This window comes from Eurytemora carolleeae, unplaced genomic scaffold, assembly GCF_000591075.1.
Source record: "Eurytemora carolleeae unplaced genomic scaffold, Eaff_2.0 scaffold557, whole genome shotgun sequence".
NCBI lineage: Eukaryota > Metazoa > Arthropoda > Copepoda > Calanoida > Temoridae > Eurytemora > Eurytemora carolleeae.
Window position 1 is genome coordinate 140667 of NW_019396471.1, and position 25528 is coordinate 166194.

The window sequence follows — 25528 nt, forward strand, 5'->3', positions numbered from 1 at the left end:
CACCCCTTCATGCATTGGAATTCTCTTTATGCATATATTAATATTTAAAAACACACTCCAGTTGAACTTCGAAGTCAAGATAATATTGGAGACGGACACAAAATTTAAAGTTATACTTTAGTATACTTATTGTTTGAATTTTATGCTGACATGAGTACGTTAAGATATGTTTTGTATACATGCTCAGAACAACAACTTTTCCTCAAAAATTAAAAAAATCATATTCTAAGGATTATGTAAAATCCCTAACAAAAACAGTGAAGAATCTGCATAAATATATATTTTGAAATGTACGAAGAAAGCAATGTTAGCAGGTAAAATTTTTTTTATAAAACTTAAAGAAAAAACGCAGATTTATTGTTAAACAATTTAATAAGTGTTAAAGAGTTGAAAATAAGATAAAAAATAGCCAAAATTTTAAAATCTTACATATTTTTAAAAAAAAAATCAGCCTGCAAAAATATAAAAAAAAATATATATAAAAATAGAAAACTAGGGTTTTTATGGCATGTGCTTATGTCTCAATTAAATTGTTCAGACAATGTTATAAAAATGTTCTACTTCTAATATAATATTTATTACAAGAATATCAATATAAACCTTTCAATATTTAACATTCAATCAATCCCTCAACATAAACCAAACTCAGAACATCATATTTTTGTAGAAAATAACATGGCGATTTATTTTTCCAGAATGATTAACATCTGACATATCAATCTTGAAAATGATGTTTTTGGCAATTCTAGTTCTATTTTCAACTCGTTTGCTTCTATTTGAATGCTGTGAATATCAAAGGTGATACGTGTTTCTAAGTCGATTTACGCACAATTTTTGTGGAAATATTTACATTTGATTGATGTCTGCAATTTATGTGAAATCTGAAATATAAAAAACTGTCTAAAACTAACCATATGTAAAATCTATTGTAAGATTGTAAGATTGTAAGATTGTGAGGTTGTAAGATTGTAAGATTGTAAGATTGTAAGATTGTAAGATTGTAAGATTGCGAGGTTGTAAGATTGTAAGATTGTAAGATTGTAAGATTGTAAGATTGTAAGATTGTAAGATTGTAAGATTGTAAGATTGCAAGATTGTAAGATTGTAAGATTGTAAGATTGTAAGATTGTAAGATTGTAAGATTGCATGATTGTAAGATTGTAAGATTGTAAGATTGCAAGATTGTAAGATTGTAAAGATTGTAAGATTGTAAGATTGCAAGATTGTAAGATTGCAAGATTGTAAGATTGTAAGATTATTTATTATAATAATACCTTTCTTGCTCTGATCAAAATACATAAACTAAAAAATGACCTATTTTTTTATTTGAAGGATCACGGAGCAGTTTGTAGAATATTTTAGGTAGACAAACAAAGTTTAACAAAAAAATTCAATTCCAAAATTAAATTTTTTTCTTGATTATTAGTCACAACATTTTTCATCGTAAGTAACCTTAAACAGACTGGGGGGGGAATTGCACAAGTTTTGCGAAAAAATTGCAATTTTTTTGCAAACAACCTGTCAAAGGAAATTTGCACATTGTTAGTTTTTCTTGATTAAAAATCAGGTTATTTAAAATTTTGCTAAATTTTTTGCATATTTGAAATGGCAAGGGCTTTTCAAAAATATAATATTTTTTCTTTTTTTGGACAAATTTTTATTTTGCAAACATTTATCCTATTAACTATATTACTATATATGAAAAATTCAATTTTGCAAATTTGCAATTTTTTTGCAGACTCTAAAAGTAGAGCACAAGAGCTTTCCAATGATGTATCATTTGTCATATTTGGACATCAAACATTAGATTTAGAGGAGGGGGGGTCAAATTGACCCCCACCCAGCAAATCCTGGTTTTCAAGTACCCCAGCAGAGATAGGGTTAATGATTTTATATTTTTTCCAGTTTGTTTTTCAAATATTACTTTTTACAGGGTAACCCACAACGAATGTGACTTCAGAGACGACTGTAAAGAACTTATTTAGCCTTCTTTTATACATATAATTATATCCTGCAGCTATTGTCTTGTTACTTTCTAATACGCCATTAACAGAATACATACAAGACAGTAAATCTTATTAGAATTTTTAGTTTTAACAGTTTCTGGTCATGATGGTCATGATTAAAGTCTCATCTTTTCTGGGTCAAACGACCGAGAGGAGGCAGGCGGCAAAAGGCCACACTATTTTCCCCGTCCATGCCACATATTAGTATTTTTGTCAACCATGCAACTATGAGCGACAACCGTACGGTCTTCCATGCCACAGCATTTTAGTCTTCTGGCAGTTACTACGTTTATAAACAATGATTGAGTGCATTGAAATTGTGATTTTCAAAAATATATTAAGAGTTTATATTTAAGTTATAAGTTGAAATAATGACGATTCCTTTAATGTAAACTGGTAAACTTATTTTCCCCAAAAATAAATTCAATCTTTCCTCTAAAATGGTTTATTTTTGAAAACATTATGAATAGAAAAAAGTATGCACCATAGTTCAAAAGGTGCCCATAACCAAAAATGTGCACTATTTAACAAGAAAATTGCAAAATAGAATTGTTTTGAGGAAATCTGCAACGTTAATATTTTGATTTTTCTCATCTTTTCTTTTTCTTTAGACTACCCAAAACAATTAGTCTCAGTGCTCACAATACGTTAAATGACGTAACATTTTCTTTGTATAATGCAAACCAGTTAACCCTATTCCTGTTTGGGGGGGGGTCAATTTGACCCTCCCCCCTGTAGTTTTTTTTACATAACTCAAAAAGTATTGGTCTGAGGCTGTTGAAATTTTCTGACTTTTCTTACATACCCAAAGCCCTCCATTTAGGCCTGCACACTGCCTGAATGACTGCTTTTGCCTGTAACAAACTAAATCTTTGTTTTGACCCACTTTCACTTGTCAGATTTTGATAAAATTGAGCTTTTTGGAAAGCCTATGACATAAGGAAACGGATTGCACAATTTTGCGAAAAAAATTGCAAATTTTTTGCAAACAACCTGTCAAAGAAAATTTGCACATTTTTAGTTTTTCTTGATTAAATATCGGGTTATTTAAAATTTTGCAAAACTTTTTGCATATTTGAAATGGCATGGTCAAGGGCTTTTCAAAAATGTATAATTTTTTTATTTTTTGGACAATTTTTTTTTGCAAACATTTTTACTATATAACTGGATTTTGCAATAAAAAAATCAATTTTTGCAAATTTGGAAATTTTTTTGCAGATTCTAAAAGTAGAGCACAAGAGCTTTCTAATGATGTATCATTTGTCATATTTTGACATCAAACATGGGATTTAGAGGGGGGGGGGTCAAATTGACCCCTCCCCCAGCATATCCTGGTTTTTAAGTAGCCCAGCAGGGATAGGGTTAATAACCTGAACACCCAATTCATTGATTAAAATAAACTTCTAAAATGTATGAAGGTATGATATTTTGCGTGATACGGCAGGAACAAAAAAAATGCGATTTCAATGCCCTAAATTTGCCGGAATTTGCCATGATGTGGCATGGAAGACTTTTGGGTTGTGGCTCAAAAATAAAATAAGTGGAATGGAAAGGGAGCATTTTGTGGCTTATGGCTGCCTGCCTTTCCCCGTTTGTAACACCTGTATCGTTGTTATTTTTCTATACAAAGCACAGCACTACGAAAAATCATTTATTTTCTTTATTACACAAATGTAATGATAAATCTAAAGAGCACTCTTTTTGGTATAATATTTTGTGGAAAAATATATTTAGATTAATTCTATTTAATTCTTTTAATTTCATTCTAGAGAAACAGAGCTAAACGATGGAATGGTTGTATTCATAACCAACAACGAAGAGGCAACTGCATATTAATAAGAAAATATGAAAAATCCAGAAAACTTTCTGCAATGCTCTTTGCAAAAGAATATCACTTTTAGGCAGCAAAAGTTGGATGACTGCTAAATAATAAGCGTTTTTGTTGAATATTAGTGATTTTTTGTCCATTTTTTAAGAGCCTTACAACTTTTGTTGCCAACAAATGTTCATAATTTCTAATTTGATTCTAAGTAAAGAAAAGGCTATGATTTTTTTTTTACTTTTTAAGTTTTAGGACTTTTAACAAGTTCAACAAAAATCTGAGAATTTTATAAATCTTAAAACTGTTTATTCTAAACACTTACTCTTCTCTCACTGTGCTAAATGTTGACCTCGAGAGAAGATAAATGTGCAAAAACCAAAAATATTGTTATAAGTTTTTATTTGCAAAGTTTAAAGTCCAAAAAGCTTAAAAGTTCAAATAAACCGAATCAGTTATTGCACCAAACAATAATAAAAATATTCAACACTTTTAATTATCTTTCCTCATAAAATACTTTTAAAAATATTTGTTTAGGAATGTGTTTTGAACACAAACTTGGAAAATATTCTTAGAATATCCTATACAAGCCAAACCAAACCGAACTCAACCAAACCAAATCAAACCAACACCAATACAAGCTTGGTTCAAACTATGCCAGATAAAATTCTTAAAAAATTCAAAGAGAAGGGAAAATAATCAAAATCATTCCGCAAAATTAAAAATGCGGAATTTCGGGCAAAAGCGGAATGCGCAAGCAAGTTTGCGATCCACGAGAGTGGATGCATTTTATTGCACACTTTAAAGGGAGTGTTCGCGAAAAATTAAAGGGGGTATAGGCTTAATGCGATAAAAAAGCGCTTTTGGCCGCTACTAATCTTACTTCTATCTGTTGCGTCTATAAGGAGAAAATTGTTAAAAACGACAAATACCGAAGAACTTAAGTGTCCATATAAATTCAGAAAGATGCAACATACGACTTAGACCGTAAAAAAATCTATTTAATTTCAAACAAATCATTCAGATATTACAACCTATAGTCATCGATTATCTTTCGCCACATTTATATATAGTTGATTTTTCATAAAATGTTTTAATTGTTATGATCTGAGAGTTACTTATGAAAAACATTTATTCCTGTTTCGAGGATTTTTGGTAATGAAGACGACATTTTAATATTTTCTAGGAATGTTCGAAAACAAGTTGTAAGCTAAATATTATTTAAAAAAATAAAATCAAAACATATTATGAAAAATCAACTATATACAAATGTGGCGAAAGATAATCGATGACTATAGGTTGTAATATCTGAATGATTTGTTTGAAATTAAATAGATTTTTTTACGGTCTAAGTCGTATGTTGCATCTTTCTGAATTTATATGGACACTACGTTCTTCGGTGTGAGTCGTTTTTAACAATTTTCGCCTTATAGACGCAACAGCTAGAAGTAAGATTAGTAGCGGTCAAAAGCGCTTTTTTATCGCATTACACCTATAGCCACTTTCATTTTTCGTGAACACTCCCTTTAAACTCCTGTTCTTTTCAAGTATTCGGGCCGAATTTTCAAAAGTTATAGTAAGCTGTACAGTTCAATTTACAGACTAAGATGAACCGGGACATGTACGCCAAATGAATGAACCGCTTCTAGTAAAATTGTAGAATATCCCAATACATATGGGAATTAAGAAACGAATTCAAAATCTTTTTTGTTAGGAATTAGCGCTTACTTCGATGGTCCTAATAGTATGTTATATTTATTTTTTATGTAAACGGATTTTTTTTGTTATACATGCTATGATGTTCTGTAACATTTCTGCAAGATAAACGGTTAATTACAATGAACAACTGTACTGTGTTTTGTAACATTTCTGAAAGATAAATGATTAATGATAATTAATTGTGTTCTGCAAGATAAACGGTTAATTACAAGGAACAACTGTTCTGTGTTCTGCAAGATAAACGGTTAATTACAAGGAGCAACTGTACTCTGTTCTGCAAAATAAACGGTTAATTACAAGGAGCTACTGTACTCTTTTCTGCAAGATAAACGGTTAATTACTAGGAACACCTGTACTGTGTTCTGCAAGATAAAGTTTATTACGAGGAACAACTGTACTGTGTTCTGTAAGATAAACGTTAATTACGCTGAACAACTGTATTGTGTTTTGCAAGATAAATGGTTAATTACGAGGAACAACTGTTCTGTGTTCTGCAGGATAAACGGTTAATTACGAGGAACAACTGTTGTGTTCTGCAAGATAAACGGTTAATTACGAGGAACATCTGTTGTGTTCTGCAAGATAAACGGTTAATTACGAGGAACAACTGTACTGTGTTCTGTGTTCTTGATCAGAAACAGCTTAAGTCCATTAAATGACGTTTACGGTCTCTTTAAGAAGGAATCACATGTTTATATTTCAAACAGAAAATTAATCTCATCTGATTATTTTCTGTAGAAGAAGATGTATTTATTAATGATGAAGCCCTGGCATATTCTTGAGGTATGATTAATATGTTTACAAAAAAACGCTCAGCTGCAGATTAAATTAGATTAAATTAAATGGCTTCTAATTAAAAACTTGTTTGCGTTTAATACAACTTGGATATTAATCTCCCCCCCCCCCCCCCTTGAAGCAGACCTCAGAATAAAAGTCATACAAGTAACACTTAAAGTGATGGGGCCAGAGCAAAAAAAAATAGAGCCCTACACCCCCCCCCCTGCCTTTTTAGGATTGAAGTAGTTTCGATTGACCCTAAATCTAAAGACTGGCATGTCCGATTTCCAATGGTACCATTGAAACCAAGGAGAATTGAATACAAGGAGGGGGCGATAGGATTTCCGTACACTTTGCTGTGACGTTTATGGACTGCTGAAGAACTAGTTTTTGCGTAACAACAATAGCAAAGGCAATCGATCTAATGTAAACAAACTTGAGTTAGTATACGGTGAATCTTCATCTAACGCCAGAGATGCGCCAGATGTCTGTTTATTATTTGTGTCATTGTTTACAATCTTTATTATTGTTGTTACGCAAAAACTAGTTCTTCAGCAGTCCAAAAACGTCACAGCAAAGTGAACGGAAAACCTATCGCCCCCTCCTTCTGTTCAATTCTCCTTGAATGAAACCTTCGTCTGATCGTCAGTTGCAGAGAAATTCAAGTTTTGCTTACTAAAAACTGTGGGCAAAGTGAATGAGAAAATTGATGTGTTTATTAGTGTACATATGTGATCGAACTACCCCCAAATGTCTTCCTATTGTTTACATTTAGTTGTATACAGAAACCTCATTTAAAACAATGCAATTTTTAGCAAGAGAAACAAGAATATATTATTCATCCTTAATAAAGCAAAGATTTATAGAGTACCATTGTGATTCAGACAAGCCAATTCTAAAGATGAAGGATTCCTTGAAATTTCAGTTACAATCCCTTTAATCTTTTTTCATCATAGTTTCTAAGTGCCAAGACTAATATCATTCTTCCTTCTGAATCCGTCCTAGCAGTTTTTCAAGAAGATCAATCAGAAGTTCAAGAATTTTTCAGGTAAAGTTCAAGCATTTTCCAGGTTAAAGTTCAAGAATTTTCCAGATTAAAGTTAAAGAATTTTCCTGGTTAAAGTTCAAACTGTTTTCTGGTTAATTTTAAAGCATTTTCAATGTTAAAGTTTAAACATTTTCCAGGTTAAAGTGCAAACAATTTTTCAGGTTAAAGTTTAAGCATTTTCTTGGATAAAGTTCAAGCCATTTCTAGGTTAAAGTTCAAACATTTTCCAGTTAAAGTTTAAGCATTTTGTTCAAGCAATTTAGGAAACAAGACAGTCTTTAAAGGTTATACACGGTTATATAATGCATCAGGCATTTTTAAGGTTATAAAACAAACCGACCAAGCTATATAAGTTTTTTTTTCAGTTTCACACTTTTTAGTTCACATATTTTTTTTAGAAACCCTGTTATTTCTGCGAAAACACAGTTCACAGTTGGAAACTATGAGTAAGCCTATTTTTATTCTTAATTTTAAAACGGAATTGAGTTCTTGCCGGAAATTAAATTTTTTAAAATATTTAAATCTATTTAAATATTTCAATTAATTCATGGTTTAAAATATCCAAGAACTACATGGTATCGGGTTGTACAGATATAGATATTAGAAAATCAAAGCTTCTGGCAAAGCCTTTTTTAATATTTTTGCTGAATAAAGGCGATTTTTAAATTTATAAATTTTGAGTTCATAGACTAGCTGAAACTTTGCTCACTGCCTTTAATATTATTTTTCTTTTCTTTATCTCCAAGTTGCTTTATCTCTATGTTTCTTCTTCTCTATGTTTCTTTATCTCTATATTTCTTTATCTCTATGTTGCTTTATTTCTATGTTTCTTTATCTCTATGTTTCTTCTTATCTATGTTTCTTTTCTCTATATTTCTTTATCTCTATGTTGCTTTATTTCTATATTTCTTTATCTTTATGTTTCTTTAACTCTCTCTATGTGTCTTTATCTTTATGTTTCTTTATCTCTATGTTTCTTTATCTCTACGTTTATTTTTCTCTATGTTTCTTTATCTCTATGTTTCTTCTTCTCTATGTTTCTTATTCTCTATGTTTCTTATTCTCTATGTTTCTTTATCTCTATGTTTCTTCTTCTCTTTGCTTCTTATTCTCTATGTTTCTTATTCTCTATGTTTCTTTATCTCTATGTTTCTTTATCTCTAAGTTTCTTTATCTCTATGTTTACTTATCTCTGTGTTTCTTTATTTCTATGTTTCTTTATCTCTATGTTTCTTTATCTCTATGTTTCTTTATCTCTATGTTTCTTCATCTCTATGTTTCTTTATCTCTATGTTTCTTTATCTCTTTGTTTCTTCTTCTTTATGTTTCTTCTTCTCTATGTTTCTTCATATTTGTGGTTGGTCAGATTATTTACATTAAAGACGTTATTACATATATCGGCAAGGCTTATATGTAATTCTTTAAATTGATGTCACTAGATATTAATCACAATGAAACTTTCGCAACCCAAAGTAGGAACCTAAAGGTTTAGGATCGCAACCCGGGACCAATAGGTTCCGTATTAAAAAATGTAAACTACAATTGTTTTTAACAACTGATGTGCAAAAAAATCAACAATATTTTTTAACTTTGTAGAATAAAGCACATATAATACAAAAATGTAATTATCTCTGAAAAATGAGGTCAAATCATAAAGAATAATAGAAAATTGTGTTTTTTCCTGATATTCTTATTTTCCTCTGTTTCCTCTGAACCCTTACGGGAGAAAAACAAATCAGTCTGAGTCAGACAAAACAAATTGTGTTCAGGTTTTTTATATTCCTAACATAAAATTGATTTACCTATATAAATATAATTTGGTTGGGTGTCTGTCTTTTTGTTTGTTTGTTACCGATAAACGTTTAAACCGCTGAACCGATCGAGCCCAACCTCAGTGTGGACAGGGAAAGGGATTGTTGAACTCTATCCAAATATTTAAGGAAAGGGATTGTTGAACTCTATCCAAATATTAAAGGAAAGCGATGGTTGAACTCTATCCAAATATTTTAGGAATGGGATTGTTTAACCATGAACAAATATTTTAGGAAAGAAATTGTTGAACTCTATCCAAATATTTTAGGAATGGGATTGTTGAACTCTATCCAAATATTAAAGGAAAGCGATGGTTGAACTCTATCCAAATATTTTAGGAATGGGATTTTTTAACCATGAACAAATATTTTAGGAAAGAAATTGTTGAACTCTATCCAAATATTTTAGGAATGGGATTGTTTAACCATGAAGAAATATTTTAGGAAAGGGATTGTTGAACTCTATCCAAATATTTTAGGAAAGGGATTGTTGAACTCTATCCGAATATTTTAGGAAAGGTATTATTGAACTCTATACAAACCTATATTATACGAAGGGAAGAAAAACAAAAACAATAAAACTAGGTAAATTCACTTATTGCCGTAAATTGCCGATTATTTAATATGCATAAAAAATATGAAGTAATCAGCCTCTAATCAGCCTCTAATCGGCCTCTAATCAGCCTCTAATCGGTCTCTTATCTTAATAAACTCTTACGGGCAACTCTTTCCGAACGTTGCATTTCTTTATTTTTCAGAAATAGCATTTCATTATGCATTTTTTTAACACGATTAAACCTACATATTATCACTATAGTTTCAGTAGAAGTAAGTATTTCCATTTTCTGATAGCGCCGATTAAAGGAATCATAACTCTATGAGATTATGAGATAGATAGAAAGATAGATGTTACCGCCATACTATTTGTATTGGTTCAGAATTGGTCCTGAGGTTCCAAAGATTTTCTAATTTGTTCACTTTTAGGAAGTTTTATAAATGGAAAAATGTACTATAATCATGCATTGATAAAAGAAATCGGATTACAAGGACGAATATTTCCGGAAAAAATGAAGGATTTTGACGGATTCAGATTCAAGGTTGCAGCTTTTCATTATCCTCCTAAGGTAAAGATTTTAGAGTTTAGAGAGGTAAAATAGTTGAAAATAATCATAAATGGAGCTCCGCGCCTATATTCCCAATCTCCCCGATAATTCATCGGAACCCATTATTTTTTTGGTCACCATATAAACAAGACTTATGAGTATCGGCCAAGGAGATTGTGTCTGGAAAACACCTAAAGACCAATCTATAATAAAACAAGAAAGCATAAAGCTAAAATAACACAAAAAAAATTTTGAAAAAAATTAAGCGCAAAAATGCGGGAGTTCCCCGAAGTTATAACTTGCATGCTACGGGCTGAACCAAAAAGGATAACACTTTGATGAAATCTATTTTTTATAAAGATGGTCTTTAAATGCTCGTACTAAATAATTTGGTAGCGAAAAAAAAACAAGTTTCCAGCTGTCTGCATAAATTTTGTACAGTCGTCTATAAAGTCTCATCCCTTGTGGGTCCGAAAGTCGCATACACTTGTAGAACAAAAGCGTACTGCATATTTGATGTTTGTACTGTATGAATAGGCCATTATCTCTTTATATCCTTTATAAGTAAACTGTCTAAATAACACACATTGGCTAATGCATAACCAGGTAGCTAGGTTCCAGCCCCCCTGAGTTTAACCTAGAACTTCTGAGACATCGAAAGAATTTGCAAGATGTTGTTTTCTGAACTTAACGATAATGAAATGCTGCAGATTTTTCGAATTTTAATTCAATAATTTTACGGAGCTACAGGGTGTCCCACGAAACATGACAATAGCAAGACGACTTGAAAGTCGTCTTTGATATTTGAATTTATTTGTGACATTTAGTCTTCTATCTACTTTAACATGTATGATTCTTGAAACAATTATCACATAATTCTCCTAGCCCTGGCATTTCCAAAAAGTGGTCTGCGTTTTTTGTGCTTTCAATATTACCGGAGATATAAAGAGTTTGGTTCAGATTTCAATTTGTTAAATAAAAGCAAAATTGTCGAAATCTGAACGAAATTGTTCATATCTCGGGCAATATTGAAAGCACAAAAAATGCAGACCACATTTTGGAAATTACAGGACTAGGGGAATTTCGTGATTATTATTTCTAGAAATTTACTTCTAAAATTAGGTTGACAAATAAATGCAGCAAATAATAACAAAAAGCAAGACGATATTCAAGTCGTCTTGCATACTGTCATGTTTCATGGGACACCCTGTATTAAATACAATTCCTGCATAATCTATCGCTATTTATTGATTTTACAATGATTGAGATTGGTATAAAAACCAAAGATAAATTTTCAAGACGACATTTATAAATTCTTACGGTTTCTCCGAAGTTCTGGATTAAACTGTATGAAATTAGGTGATTCAAGAAAGGTCTGGTAAGTGGGGTGGAGTTGAAACTGAAATCATCCGACAAGTTGGAAACTCATTAAATTTCAGGTAATCATTATGTAAAAAATGCTTTTTTTTATCCAATACACCGATCGGGTCCGAAATTTGTGTGTTGCCTCACGGGAAGGTTTATAATGGATGATCAAAAATTTCAATATTTTGCCTCCAACAAAATTTGATTTGATTAAATTTGAAAAACTACTATTTTTTTATTAAATCTGCAAATTTTTTTGTTTGTTTTAATTTTACAATGTCTACAAAGATAAAATGGTCACAATTGAATTAGAAGCCTCGTATTTAGTATTTTACAGAAAAAGAAAAAAATAAGTAAGAAAAACTTCAAACTCAATAAAAACAGTTTTTTATTTGATTTGAACAATAAAACACAGTCTTCTTACAGACTTTGTGTCCAGCTTTTTATAGGCCTATATTACCTATCCCAATAGCTTAGTTTAGTGTGTGGCTTTGTATCTCTCATTCTTGGCCTTGCTTTATCTATTTTTTTCTTCAACGAATATATTATTGCAAATAAGATAACTAAATTGTTCTTTGTTTAGTATTGAAGTCGAAGAGCCTGAGGACCGAATGAAATGGGGATCTGAATATATAAAAAATGGGACATCTTATTTTACTGGTGTTATGGGAAAAATGGTTTACAAACAGTAAGAAAGAATAATATTTCAAATCTAAATCTTATTAAAGAACAAATCATATTTATAATTCCTGTATCATTGCAACCTGATTTGTTAGACCTTTGATAATTGAAAAATGTGAAATCAAACAAATTGCATTTAGTGATATAAATTCATTTTCAATCATTAGTTCTCTTATTGTAAACCAATTAAGAAAACAAACACGTTTGAAATTTGTAATATACATTATGTCAATATTATTTGTTTACAATCATAAAACCTTTTGAGAAGGACCAAATAATTTAAAATTTTAATATGTTTACAACGATATTAGGATACAAAAATGAGGGCAGGAGAAGGAGTGTTTTCACTACCACTGTTTTTAGAAATGATTTTGGTTTTGGAAATCATTTTATAACTCCTGAAAGATTGGAAGTAATGGATATGACTATACCATATCATATAGATAGAGCTTGTTTTGCGGTACCTGCAGCAAAGGTAGCTCGCATCAAATTATTAAATAAATATGCAGTAAATCAATTAAACAGGATTGACTGTAAAGTGTAATTTCAAGTGACCCTCCGTAAAAAGAAGGCAATACACGGGCAGCCGTGGTACATTTGAATTTCCGAGCCGGATCAACTTTTCTGGTCCCAGTTTGTACTGTATTGAACGGTTTAAGTGGGTAAATGAAGCAGACACTCAATAGGACTTGCCGGTGCAACAAGGTTGATGCGGTCAGACTTTATGTAGAATTTACTTTTACTAAAGGGTCAGAGGTGTGTGAATACCCTATTTACAAGGATACCTTTAAAATCTTTGTCTGATTAATTAAATCAAATCAAATCATATATTTACTGTATAGTAATATTAAATCATAACAGTTATTAATAAAATAAATTAGTACATTAAAACTATGTAAAACTACTGCAGCAGAAGAGCTATTATAGCCTAGAGCTGTTTTCACAAAAATTTCATGTGATCCTTAAGATAACACAATTTTTTTAAGAAGGTTACGCATTAATTAGGTATCAATGTTTAAAGTTAGGAAAATCGTTTATTTTCATTCTCTTTAATAATGACTTTCAGAATAAAATCTAGAGAAATGAGAATATATTTATCTTTCTCACTATTAATCAGAAAAAGGATTTAAGGGTAATAGCATCTTTGAATGGAGTTTCAGGGAGGATGAAATTCCCTATAGATCCTTTATAACGATATTTTTGCAGGAGATACCAAATTATTTTACATTTATTCTACCCTATCATTGGTTGGTTTGGCTTCTCATCCTATCAACTTTCCTTTTCTTCATCCTTCCTTCCCTCGTCATCTTTCTAAGGTTTGTTTTTTAATAGAGTGAGTCATTTTTATTCCACCTAGGGCTCTCCTAACTAAGGAGACAGGAGCTACTGAAGGGAGGTCCGAACCCTCCCGCAGGCAGGCTGCAACTGATATATGAAGATATATTTCCAGGTTTGATGATGAATCTCCTAAAGGGATATATAAAGATATATTTCTAGGTTTGATGATGACTCTCCTAGAGGAATATATGAAGATATATTTCTAGGTTTGATGATGACTCTCCTAGAGGGATATATGAAGACATATTTCTAGGTTTTATGATGAATCTCCTAGAGGGATATATGAAGATATAGTTCTAGGTTTTATGATGAATCTCCTAGAGGGATATATAAAGATATATTTCTAGGTTTGATGATGACTCTCCTAGAGGGATATATGAAGATATGTGTTTAGGTTCTTGATGACTCTCCTAGAGGGATATATGAAGATATATTTCTAGAATTGATGATGAATCTCCTAGAGGGATATATGAAGATATATTTCTAGGTTTGATGATGAATCTCCTAGAGGAATATATGAAGATATATTTCTAGGTTTGATGATGAATCTCCTAAAGGAATATATGAAGACATATACCAAGGGTTCTGGTTAATGTTCTTCTATTTTACTACGAATATTAACCAACTACCTGACCCTGTAAAACCTAGAAGAGGCGCTCTTAGGTAAATTTTTTAGCATAATTTTATTTCCTAAAAACCTGAAACGTTTTCAATTTTTAAGATTACAACTTTATTTTAAAATCCACAATTTTCTGATGTATGTACATTGAAAAAGGTTCAACCTTTCGTTGTAAATGTAATGTTGTTACTTAATTCGATTTCATATTCAGTTGGGCCGTCACATACATGGTGTCTCTGAAAAAAGTGTGTGAATTATAATGCAGTTTTAACTTTCAAAAGAAGGCGTAATATATATTTAAAAAAGAGCTCGCGTTCTTTTTTCCAAAGATTTCTAAAAATAAAATTCAAATATAATTTTACTTTTACGTTTTATACAACACAATAAAATTAATCGCGCAATTTAAAAATAGAACTACGAATTGTTGTTAAAAAATTATATAAATGATGTTTAAATTGTTTTTGTTTTTTTTAAACTATTGAAATGGTAAATGTTTGTCTTTCATATTTTTAATAAAAAAGTTATATATTTAGGCTCTTCCTTAGTGTCTCCTGGGGATTTGTTCTCATAATCACCTTGGCTTACAGGTAAATGTAAGATTGTGGTAAATTTTCAATGATTCATGAATTATCATTTCATCATTTTCAAGAGTATTTTTTAAAAATCAAACATGTTTTGATATTTTGTTTATAAAAATTTATAAAATTCCTCTTTTAATATTAAACAGAGACGAACCATGATTAAGATACAGTTACAGCGCCGAATAGAAATGTATAGTATCGTATAATTAAAAAAGTTATACGTAATTTTTGAAAATATTGAGAGAATTATTTTTATTTTTTCAATAATCATCTTCTATTTGTATTAAACTTTCAACGATTCTATTTTTAGTGAAAGCCTTGATTGTTAATCCAAAGGAATTGAGACTTTGCCACAAACTCTAATTTTCGAATCCCTATATCTTTGCAATTTAATCTCTGAGACTGATATTTCAAACTCTTAATTCTGTTGGATCAAATAATCTAAGTTTGAAATATCAAAGATTTACACCATCAGGTTGCAAGGATATAGAGAATACAAATTTGAGTTTGTGGTAAAGACTCAATTCCTTTGTACTGACCTGATCCTGAACTTAATGATTAATTTGAAAAAATCGGAGATATGTTTTTCTATATATTTACTTTGGTTGTCTGTCTTCTATTTTTTTATCTAATAAGCGTAAAAACGGATAAACCGATCGGGCCTAAATTTTGTGTGGGACCCCAGGGCAGGTTTATGGATGCTCAAAATTACAAAAGTGTGTGTGCAAAAGTTTTTGACTTTTGTAAAATTTTGAAAATGTGTAAAAAAAATATGAGTAAATTTGCAAACTTTTTTTGTTATTATTTTATTCTATTCAAAGAGAAGATGCTTACAGAAAGAGTCACAATTAAAAGATAGTTAAAATAGAAGTTGGGCGCGAAGCGCCCTAAAACCCTAGTTCCTTTTAAACCCAACAAAGCCGGGTTTCTAATGCGATATTTAATCTGAAAAATGTATTGATTGAATGAGATTTCCCTTGAGAACCCATACATTTCTGTATTTCCTGGATTTTCCTGGCCCTGACTTGTAGGGGGGGGGGGGTTGACACCCCTTTTTGTCCTTCCATTTTTTTTAGACCACACAACAGGGATAATGAATAAACTTACTGTCTTTGGTAGACAAATACAAATATTTAATCAACAAAAGAATTGACTTTTTTCCTTCCTAATCATAACATTTTCGAAACAATTGAAGGTTTTTAATTTTTGCATGTCACGAATTGAAATCTTGGGTGATTTTTAGAAACAAAAAAACCATTTGTAACAATACATTTGAGAATTATTCATCAATTCAGTTATAAATGTAGCCTTCACTATTCTAAATTAAAGTATGAAGACAAATTTTACTTATCATTTCAATTGAAAAATATAAATGCAGGTAAAAAAGATAACTTTGCACATTTGGCCCAAACCTGACACTCAGTGTAAGGGTTGGGACAAAACACGGTCTGGAACTTTCTTCCCTTATAGTTTTAGAAACCTGGAACTTTCCAGTTCTTTTTAGTTTCTAATCAACGGGATAACTCTAAGATTTCTTTTTCAGTTTTCAAAAAATTAAAAATGCTACTTATCTGGCAATCTAATAAAATCTAATAAAATAAGTTATTTAATATTTAAAATATTTTATAAAATATTTCATAGAAACTGATTTTTTAAAGAAAATGAATAAAGTTTTCTTTATTGCAAAGAATAAATATTTTAAATTGAAAAATACACTTCAAATATTGTAAGTACTTTATATTCAATAAATCACTCTTACAGAAGAATAAATATTTTCAAAAAATAGAAAGACCATCTTTATTTTTAAATATAATAAGATTAAGTTTACAAAATGAACGTTGTACAATCTTTGGATAGAATCGTCCTTTCGTATTTATGAACTAAAACAAAACAAATCGAATGTGATTTGGTCTTCCCCGTACAATAAATAAAAATGTAACGCAAAACCCTGATACAACATTCCTCAATGTGATTAGCAATATCCTGACAAGTAACTCAAATTTATTAATATCGAGTCAAAAATTTTTCTCTAAAAATATATAACATTTTCATTTTCAACGCATTTATGCTGAAATTTTAATAACGGAAACGACATGAATACATCTTTATCAATCGCTGATTGTATTCACACCCGGGCTGAACTGTATCGTGCGCCCGGAATAGGGGCAGTACACAAAATAAACCAGTTTCTTCATGACCAGAGAAAATATTATTCTTATCTAAGACACCCTATGAATTTGCCTTTAGAGTTGAGATAAGGGAGTGAGATACATGGCCTCAGTCAAAATTTTCAAGGCCAGCTCATTAAAAAAAAAATTAGAATAAAATAAAAAGTTCAAAAAGTACGTCGGAAAAATGTCGAAATTTAGATTTTTACTCTTGAAAAATATTAACATGTGACACATATATGACAAACTTTAGATCTGTATTTAAAACAATAAAAAAGTTTTCTTTTTAACACAGACCAAGCCGTTTGACCATCCTTCACCCTGTAAAGCTGACAAAGTGAAAAAGTTTGAGTGTTCTAGTGTAAACCATTTTTAAGTTATAATGAAAGAAAACCCCAATTGTTATAACATGCACAGTTCTAGTGATTCTATACTCCATCGTTACATTTGTTTACCGAGGGCAAACTTTTGTTTTGAATGTTTGGTTAAATTCAAGATTCCTAAGCTTTGCTATTAGTCCAGATACTAAAGAAACAACAAAAATTATTTATTTTATTTCTATTTTTAAATATTTTTTATATTTTGCCAGTATGTTGGTAACAAGTGGATTAAGCTGGGGAGTGAGGGATTCAGGGGGCTGGCCGGACTGGTTTAAGGTCAAACTTAATTAATTTTTTAAAAATTTTTATCCTTTTTAGTATTTCTGAATTGTAATCTTGCAAGTTTTAAATTTATTGATACGTCCTAGTCCTACTGAGTTTTTGAAATTTTTAATATTGTTTTTTAACTTAAAAGTAGAAAGAGAAAACTTAAAATCTTGAAAAATTTTCACTTTTAATTCATGGTATAAGCTGAATTTCTCCAATTCCTTAAATCTATGCATTATACAATCTTATGTATAGTAGACAAAACTAGAAGTTCAGAGCTAGGAAAATATGTGTTAGATTTCCTGCTACATACAAAATTTCAGCAGCTATTCACTACGAACAATGCACTTTGATGTAGACCATTATTATTTCAAATTATAAGTTCAGAGCTAGGAAAGGAAATGAGTCTTTTTGGCAAAAACTCAACTTTTCTAATCCTTATATCTTTGCAATCTGAAGGTGTGAATCTTTTATACTTCAAACTTGGATTATTTTTCAAATAGAATTTATAGTTTGAAATATCTAAGGTCTGAAATATTGGGTTGTAAACATATAGGAATTAGAAAATCAGAGTTGGTGGCAAAGACTCAATTCCTTTTGTGTTTGATTTCCAGCCACATACAGAAATTAAGCAGTTGAAATTAATATTTAGTGGACAAATATTAAAGATGACTGAAACATAGAAATTCTTTATTCTTAAATCCTCCAATAAGGACAATAATCCTATAAAACCATAGCTGTATCTAGTCCAATGAATACCGGTTCTGGGACTAAATTTGATTAAATTGGAGATGTCGCCCAACTAAGTTCGAATTTTCGAAATGCAACATCTCCTTGTCTCTGAGAGAAAGCATTTTATGCAGTCTCTCATTGGTCGAATCAGAACCAATCCTGACTTGGGTTTTAGCTAGTCTCTCATTGGTCGAATCAGAAACAATCCTGAATTGGGTTTTAGCTAGTCTATTAATGGGCATCTTTAAAACAGGTTGAAAGTTCAATTTCTCGTGTACTCTGGGTGTTCATTTTTTCTGCATTTATATTCACGTTTTTCCCCTCACTTTTCCATTAGCACATAAATTTGAGTTAATGAAATCTAGTATCTTAGTGAATTTTAACTGCTTTCAAAGCTACGATTATATATATATATATTGAATAAGAATTCGATATTAAGCACCACCAATCCCTATTTTCTTTAACGTTTCTGTAGTGAGAAGGTTAGAAGCTGCTCTACGGTGGTAGAGTATTATATCAATACAATGAAGACGACTTTCGATTTCAATTAAGATTTATATTAGGCTGTTAAACAGCATTGATGCACATAAACATATAAGTCCAGAGAAGCTGTCAATTTGTAAACTTGTATTTCGAAAAAGCTTGTTAACAATCAAAACTTAAATAAAAATGTCGTCTTTTTTGTATTTATATAACCGCCTACCACTGTGTCCAACACAAAAAGTTTTGCATTCAGTTAGAACTTAATTCCGCTGAAAAATAAAATAAAAATTAAGAAATTTTATCTTTAATACTTTTTAGGATTCTTCAGATGATTTGTCCAAACAAGTTTTTAATGGATTTAAAAATGTAAAAACATTTGAAGAAGGAGTTTCAAAGGTAATTGCTGTATTAAACGTATTTTAAACCTTTTTTTCGGGAAATTTCTTAATCGGAAACTTTAATTTAATTTAATTAATAGTTTCGAACAACCCTATTTAAAGTCAGCTGAATCAGAAAAATTCGCGAACAATTCCAACCAATCAGAGCTCTGCAATTAGGTTTATCAATTTATTGGCTAAAACTCAGCTTTATTATAGGATAGTTCAAAATAGTTACTGGTCAGTAATAAAAATTATCTGAAGGAACTGAGTCTTTGCCACATACTCAAATTGTCTAATCTCTATGTTTTTGCAACCTGATGATGTAATTCATTGATATCTCAAACTTAGATTATTTGATCTAATGGAATTAATAGTTTGAAATATCTAAAATCTGTGACATTGGTTTGCAATGATATCAGGATTAGAAAATCCAGAGTTTGTGGGAAAACTCAGTTCCTTTGACCTAAATTCAAACTTGTTGTTTTAAAAATTCACAGAAAATTAATTCATTAATCTGACAGTGAGAAATGGCAGCTTACTGGTAAATTAAGTCAAGTTAGGAATCAAAATGGCCCAACATGAAACAAAGCAATTTTGTAAAGTTTTTTAATTGATAGACCTTGATTTTCAAGCTACTGCAGATACAAATATTGATTTTATATCAACTTCAAGTACGCAGAAGATCCCTTTTGTCTTTTTTTTCTATTTCAAAGTTTGGTCATACTATTAGAAAAATATTTTTTCATTTACTTTTTTCTTGATTTTGCTTAAAAATGTAGCTTCATAAAAATGAGAGTTCTCTTGAAACAGTAGGAATCCTTCCTCTAGTTCTAATTAGTGGTTCTAAAGCAAAAGAATATTTGTTTTTCTTAATGAGCATTTTGTTAAACAGTTTTATAGAAAATTGAAATTACTTAAATGATATAAATTAAACCAATGGGGACATCAAATGGTATGATACATACATCTTTATTTTATATAGTTTGACTACACAGCTATATTTATTGTAAAATTTAATTCTGAAAACAATTGGAATAAGTGTTAAAATATTACAAGAAACGAACAAAAATTACTTTAGAATAAGATTTTACCAAATTACCAATGCAATGTTTACACCCTTTGAACATCTAAAATGAATGTTCTCTAACTTTTGAATTCAGAACAATTTTTGCATTCTGCAGATACCAACGAGGTTATAGTGTATAGAGTGATGTACGCTAATCCTTTACTAATTGTATAGGCTATGAACTATACCGAGAGCATACTGCATATTTGTTTATTTTAAGGAGGTTCTAGCCTAACCTAATTTATTTAGTATTAAAGGGACTGCAGGCGTATTTTCAAGTGACCCTCCGTTTTACCATGTTTTATGTTGGTTGGGTTTAGGGCCTACAAAGTAAAGTCTTGAATGTTATCTATTCGGTGTACTAAGCAGCGAATTTTAGAATGGTGGATATCAGGAGTAATGCTTAATCTTCTCTTTTTGCTAATCTCGAGACTAAATTAATCTCGAGATTATGTTAATCTCAAAATTAATTATTTAGGTCAACAAATTTGATTCTAGGAACGTCAGATTTAATTCGTTTTCTTGACTGGAAGGGCCTTCACTTAATTTCTCACCCATTTATTTATTAATACAATAGTTTACAATAGTTAAAAAAGAATCTCTAACATATTATTACATATTTTTCTTCACTGATTAATTTACAAAATGGCCGACAACAAACCCTTAATTTTTGTTAGAAATTGCGGAGGTCTCTCATTAGATAAAATTTATTTTCAAGGCTGTCAATGGTTAATACAATTTACGAACTATATTCCTGCACTCTCATTGGAGAAAACAATGTACGTATATCCAAAAAGAGAGAAAAAGAGTGGATTAAGGACTAAAATTAAAAGTTTCCACAATGGATATTCGGATTAAGCAGTCGGTAAATTAAAGGTTATCTATTCTTAAGCTCCCTGCTCTGTTTATATACTTTCTTTTCGAAATGAACAATTTTTATTATACATTTTGAACTGCTCAATTTAAAATTTCAGGTTGCTGAAGGAAGGTATGCTTTTTTAAACAGCGAAGCTGCGCTAGAATATCTCATATCTGCAAACTATACAAACCAGTTTAGGTATGCGTGTAAGCAAACAGAAACCAGTTTAGTTATACATGTAAACAAACAAAAACCAGTTTAGATTTACATGTAAACTAACAAAAACCAGTTTTTGTAAACATTTAAACAAACAAAAACCAGTTTTGGTATACATGTAAACAAACAGAAACTAGTTTAGGTATACATATAGACAAACAAAAACCAGTTTAGGTATAAATGTAAACAAACAAAAACCAGTTTAGGTTTTCATGTAAACAAACAAAAACCAGTTTGGGTATTTATGTAAACAAACAGCTACCAGTTTAGGTATACATGTAAACAAACAAAAACCAGTTTAGGTTTACATGTAAACTAACAAAAACCAGTTTTGGTATACATGTAAACAAACAAAAACCAGTTTAGGTATACATGTAAACAAACAGAAACCAGTTAAGGTTTTTATGTAAACAATTAAAAATCAGTTTAGGTATACATGTAAACAAACAGAAACCAGTTTTGGTATACATGTAAACATACAGAAACCAGTTTAGGTTTACATGTAAACAAACAAAAACCAGTTTAGGTATAAATGTAAACAAACAGAAACCAGTTAAGGTTTTCATGTAAACAAACAAAAATCAGTTTAGGTATTTATGTAAACAAACAGAAACCAGTTTAGGTGTACATTTAAACAAACAGAAACCAGTTTTGGTATACATGTAAACATACAGAAACCAGTTTAGGTGTAGATGTAAACAAACAGAAACCAGTTCTGGTGTACATATAAACAAACAGAAAACCGTTTAGTTTAGGGTTTCCATTTACAAAATTTTTGCGGAACAAAACACAAAATTTTTCTTTCATAGCGCATCAGTTTCGCAAAAGTCATTCGTGCAAAATTGCCCTATTCCGCTTTTTTGCAATTTGAATTTTGCGCAATTCCGCAAGTTCGTTGTAATTAATCATGCATATGTTTTTCTTCTAATGGAAAGGTTTTTAGCCGGTATTTGAATTCAAACAGTTAAGATGAGATCTGATCTCATGGGCGAGCATTTTATTCATAATTTTGATTCTTTTTAATACATTTTCCCAAAAAAATTAGCAAATGAAACTATAATTTGGGAATACATGTAAACAAACAGAAACCAGTTTAAGTATACATGTAATCAAACAGAACCCCCCGGCCCCCCCATGCATAGATTTAGATTCCCCAGCCGTTATAGAGTTGTGAAATGAAAATTATAATTAGATTTTGATTTTTGAATTTAATGATGTTTCTTATTTTAGGGAGAAGACAATTCATATTTCACGACAGTGTTTTGTCCCGTTTCGAATTGGAATCTGCATGCCTTTAGGGAAATATCATTTAGATATTTTGTAAATTGGTTTCTTATACTTCTAAAGTTCTAATACACTATTATGCAACAGTTATGTTATAAAAAGACTAGTAAGGTAAAATTAAAGGGGTTATAGGCTGAAGTCTAAAACTACCAATATTTTTTTTCTCTGACAACCTTGTCTTGAGATATTGATATAAAACTGTGACAAAGTTATACATATGGCCAACAAAGCCATGTGACCAGATACTGAACATCTATTGGTGGTAATTCTGGTCATTTGATACAGACAGAGCCACTTGAAAAGATACTGCACTGTCATTCGCGGAAATTTTTGTCAAATAATACAGATATAACAATTATATTATTAATTGTATCTATAAAAAATGAATAAGTATTAAATTCAAATTATTATGGATGCGTACCTAAGAATTTTAGGCATCTTAAGCTATCCTAATTTTTAGATTTGTCCATTATTTGCTGAATATAATATGTTTAAAACTTTGATTCATATACAATATCATAAACATAATAAGATCAAATTTTGGTATAATTTTGACCAGTTTCATTTGAATTTCTCGAGACAGGGACATCAGATAGAACTAATATTGGTCGCGATCAACTCCTAACATGTTTAGGCTACATTTTACCTAAACTCTATCCCTGCTGGTGTACTTAAAACCAGGATATGAGGGGGGGGGGGGCAAAAATCCCATGTTCAATGTTCAAGTATGACAAACGATACATTATTTGAAAGCTTTTGTGCTCTACTTTTAGAATCCGTAAAAAAAAAATTGCAAATATGTAAAAATTGGGTTTTATTTTTGCAAAATCCAGTTATAAAGTAAAAACGTTTGCAAAAGAAATGTCAAAAAAACAATAAAATATCCATTTCTGAAAGCACTTGGCAATTCTATTNATAATCATGAATGATTTAAATCTTTTCATGAAAAGATTTGGTTTAGAACGTTGTTTTAGAAAGTTTACTCGTAATTTTATTTAAATTAAGTTTAATAATTATTAAGAAATGATAATTAGTGAATATTGATTTCCTGCAGATCAAACAGAGAAAGTGGGCTTATTGTTTTCCTCTTTTCTTCAGTTTTTCCAGATTCAAAAAACCTCTAAAAAAATGAGGTTGTAAATTCGATTTTAAGACTAATTTATGACGTATTTCTAAACTACTATTGTTCATTAAATATTTATTTTATATTTATTATATTATTTTATATACATATATAAATATATAAATATATATTTAATGAACAATAGTAGTTTAGAAATACGTCATAAATTAGTCTTAAAATCGAATTTACAACCTCATTTTTTTAGAGGTTTTTTGAATCTGGAAAAACTGAAGAAAAGAGGAAAACAATAAGCCCACTTTCTCTGTTTGATCTGCAGGAAATCAATATTCACTAATTATCATTTCTTAATAATTATTAAACTTAATTTAAATAAAATTACGAGTAAACTTTCTAAAACAACGTTCTAAACCAAATCTTTTCATGAAAAGATTTAAATCATTCATGATTATAATTCATATATTCAAATTTAAATTTAATCATTAATTCAATTCTTAACCGAAGAAAGAAATCGATTTTAGGGAATTTTTCTTATTCTATCTGTTGGACTTCTCCTAGGATTTCTAGGTGCAGATATCATTTTTTCTTAAAACACCAGAAAAAAAATTAGTTTAATGGATTAACATAATTGTTTTCTTCATGAATTCATAAGGTTTTGAAAAACATCTGAAAAACATCTTTGATATATTTGAAACCTAGTCATCTATACAACCATAAGTCATCTAGTTACTAACTATAAATCTGATGATATCTATAACTCTGCATGTTAATAACTATAATTCTGATAATATTTATAATTCTGATAATATCTATAATTCTGATAATTTCTTTAATTCTGATAATAACTATAATTCTGTTAATAACTATAATTCTGATGATATCTATAATTCTGATAATATCTATAATTCTTATATTATCTATAATTCTAATAATGTCTATAATTCTGATAATATCTATAATTCTGTAAATGAGTATAATTCTGATAATATCTATAATTCTGATAATTTCTTTAATTCTGATAATAACTATAATTCTGATAATATCTATAATTCTGATAATATCTATAATTCTGATAATATCTATAATTCTGATAATATCTATAATTCTGTTAATAACTATAATTCTGATGATATCTATAATTCTGATAATATCTATAATTCTGATAATGACTATAATTCTGATAATATCTATAATTCTGTTAATTTCAAAAATTCTGATATTTTTTATTCCAATTGCATAATTATAAAACTATTTATGAGAGCCTTAAAACAATTTGGAATGTTTTTTACTGCAAAAAGTAAATAATATGTCTGAAATTTGAAAGAATTATGTTTATTTACCAAAAACCAAATTATGGATTATATTCGATTACATACGTTTTCATAGTCCAATTTTTCAAGGCCAGCTGATTGAAATAAAATATAGACCGCTAACTTTAGCAGTTTGGGTGCTAAGGAGGGTTGAAAAAAATGTTAAAAAAATGGTCGGAAAAATTTACAAAATTATTTTTTTTGTTTAAGACAAATTTCAATATGTGACCATTGTTTCTTTTACATCCATTTTTAAGATTCGTAAGATCTGAAGCTTTATTTAGTCACAAAAGTTATGAGCTTTCATACTATACACATCCTTGGCTATAATAGACTTTTTTTAACACGGGCCAGACTTTTTACCACCCTGTACCTCACCCTATAAATTTTAAAAATATGAAATTTTTAAAAAAAACTTTAAATGACGTTTCCTTA

The 25528-nt window shown here is 29.9% G+C and overlaps 2 protein-coding genes across 2 annotated transcripts; both read left to right on the forward strand.

Annotated features, from left to right (window-relative positions):
- Nucleotides 1–639: 639 nt before the first annotated feature.
- On the forward strand, nt 640–4638 carry LOC111703909 (uncharacterized). Its single transcript, XM_023475997.1, has 4 exons — nt 640–798; nt 1333–1362; nt 3776–3827; nt 4363–4638. The coding sequence occupies exons 1-4, from the start codon at nt 728–730 to the stop codon at nt 4522–4524; spliced, it is 315 nt and encodes a 104-aa protein (XP_023331765.1). The 5' UTR covers nt 640–727; the 3' UTR covers nt 4525–4638.
- Nucleotides 4639–5305: 667 nt separating this feature from the next.
- LOC111703899 (ionotropic receptor 21a) lies at nt 5306–22757 on the forward strand. Its single transcript, XM_023475986.1, has 15 exons — nt 5306–6327; nt 7278–7369; nt 7768–7815; nt 9695–9765; nt 10165–10304; nt 11643–11722; nt 12232–12336; nt 12693–12804; nt 13536–13645; nt 14202–14330; nt 14820–14873; nt 17625–17691; nt 19216–19293; nt 21318–21400; nt 22649–22757. The coding sequence occupies exons 1-15, from the start codon at nt 6289–6291 to the stop codon at nt 22740–22742; spliced, it is 1302 nt and encodes a 433-aa protein (XP_023331754.1). The 5' UTR covers nt 5306–6288; the 3' UTR covers nt 22743–22757.
- The last annotated feature ends 2771 nt before the right edge of the window (nt 22758–25528 follow it).

Excerpts from the sequence above, each read along its gene's own strand:
- LOC111703909 (XM_023475997.1), top strand. The coding sequence starts at position 728 with ATGATGTTTTTGGCAATTCTAGTTCTATTTTCAACTCGTTTGCTTCTA. Across the intron at positions 1,363-3,775 it reads CAGTTTGTAGAATATTTTAG|AGAAACAGAGCTAAACGATG; the intron begins GTAGACAAACAA and ends ATTTCATTCTAG. Across the intron at positions 3,828-4,362 it reads TCATAACCAACAACGAAGAG|GAATGTGTTTTGAACACAAA; the intron begins GCAACTGCATAT and ends ATATTTGTTTAG.
- LOC111703899 (XM_023475986.1), top strand. The coding sequence starts at position 6,289 with ATGTATTTATTAATGATGAAGCCCTGGCATATTCTTGAG. Across the intron at positions 10,305-11,642 it reads CTTTTCATTATCCTCCTAAG|GTGATTCAAGAAAGGTCTGG; the intron begins GTAAAGATTTTA and ends GTATGAAATTAG. Across the intron at positions 21,401-22,648 it reads AACTATACAAACCAGTTTAG|GGAGAAGACAATTCATATTT; the intron begins GTATGCGTGTAA and ends TTCTTATTTTAG.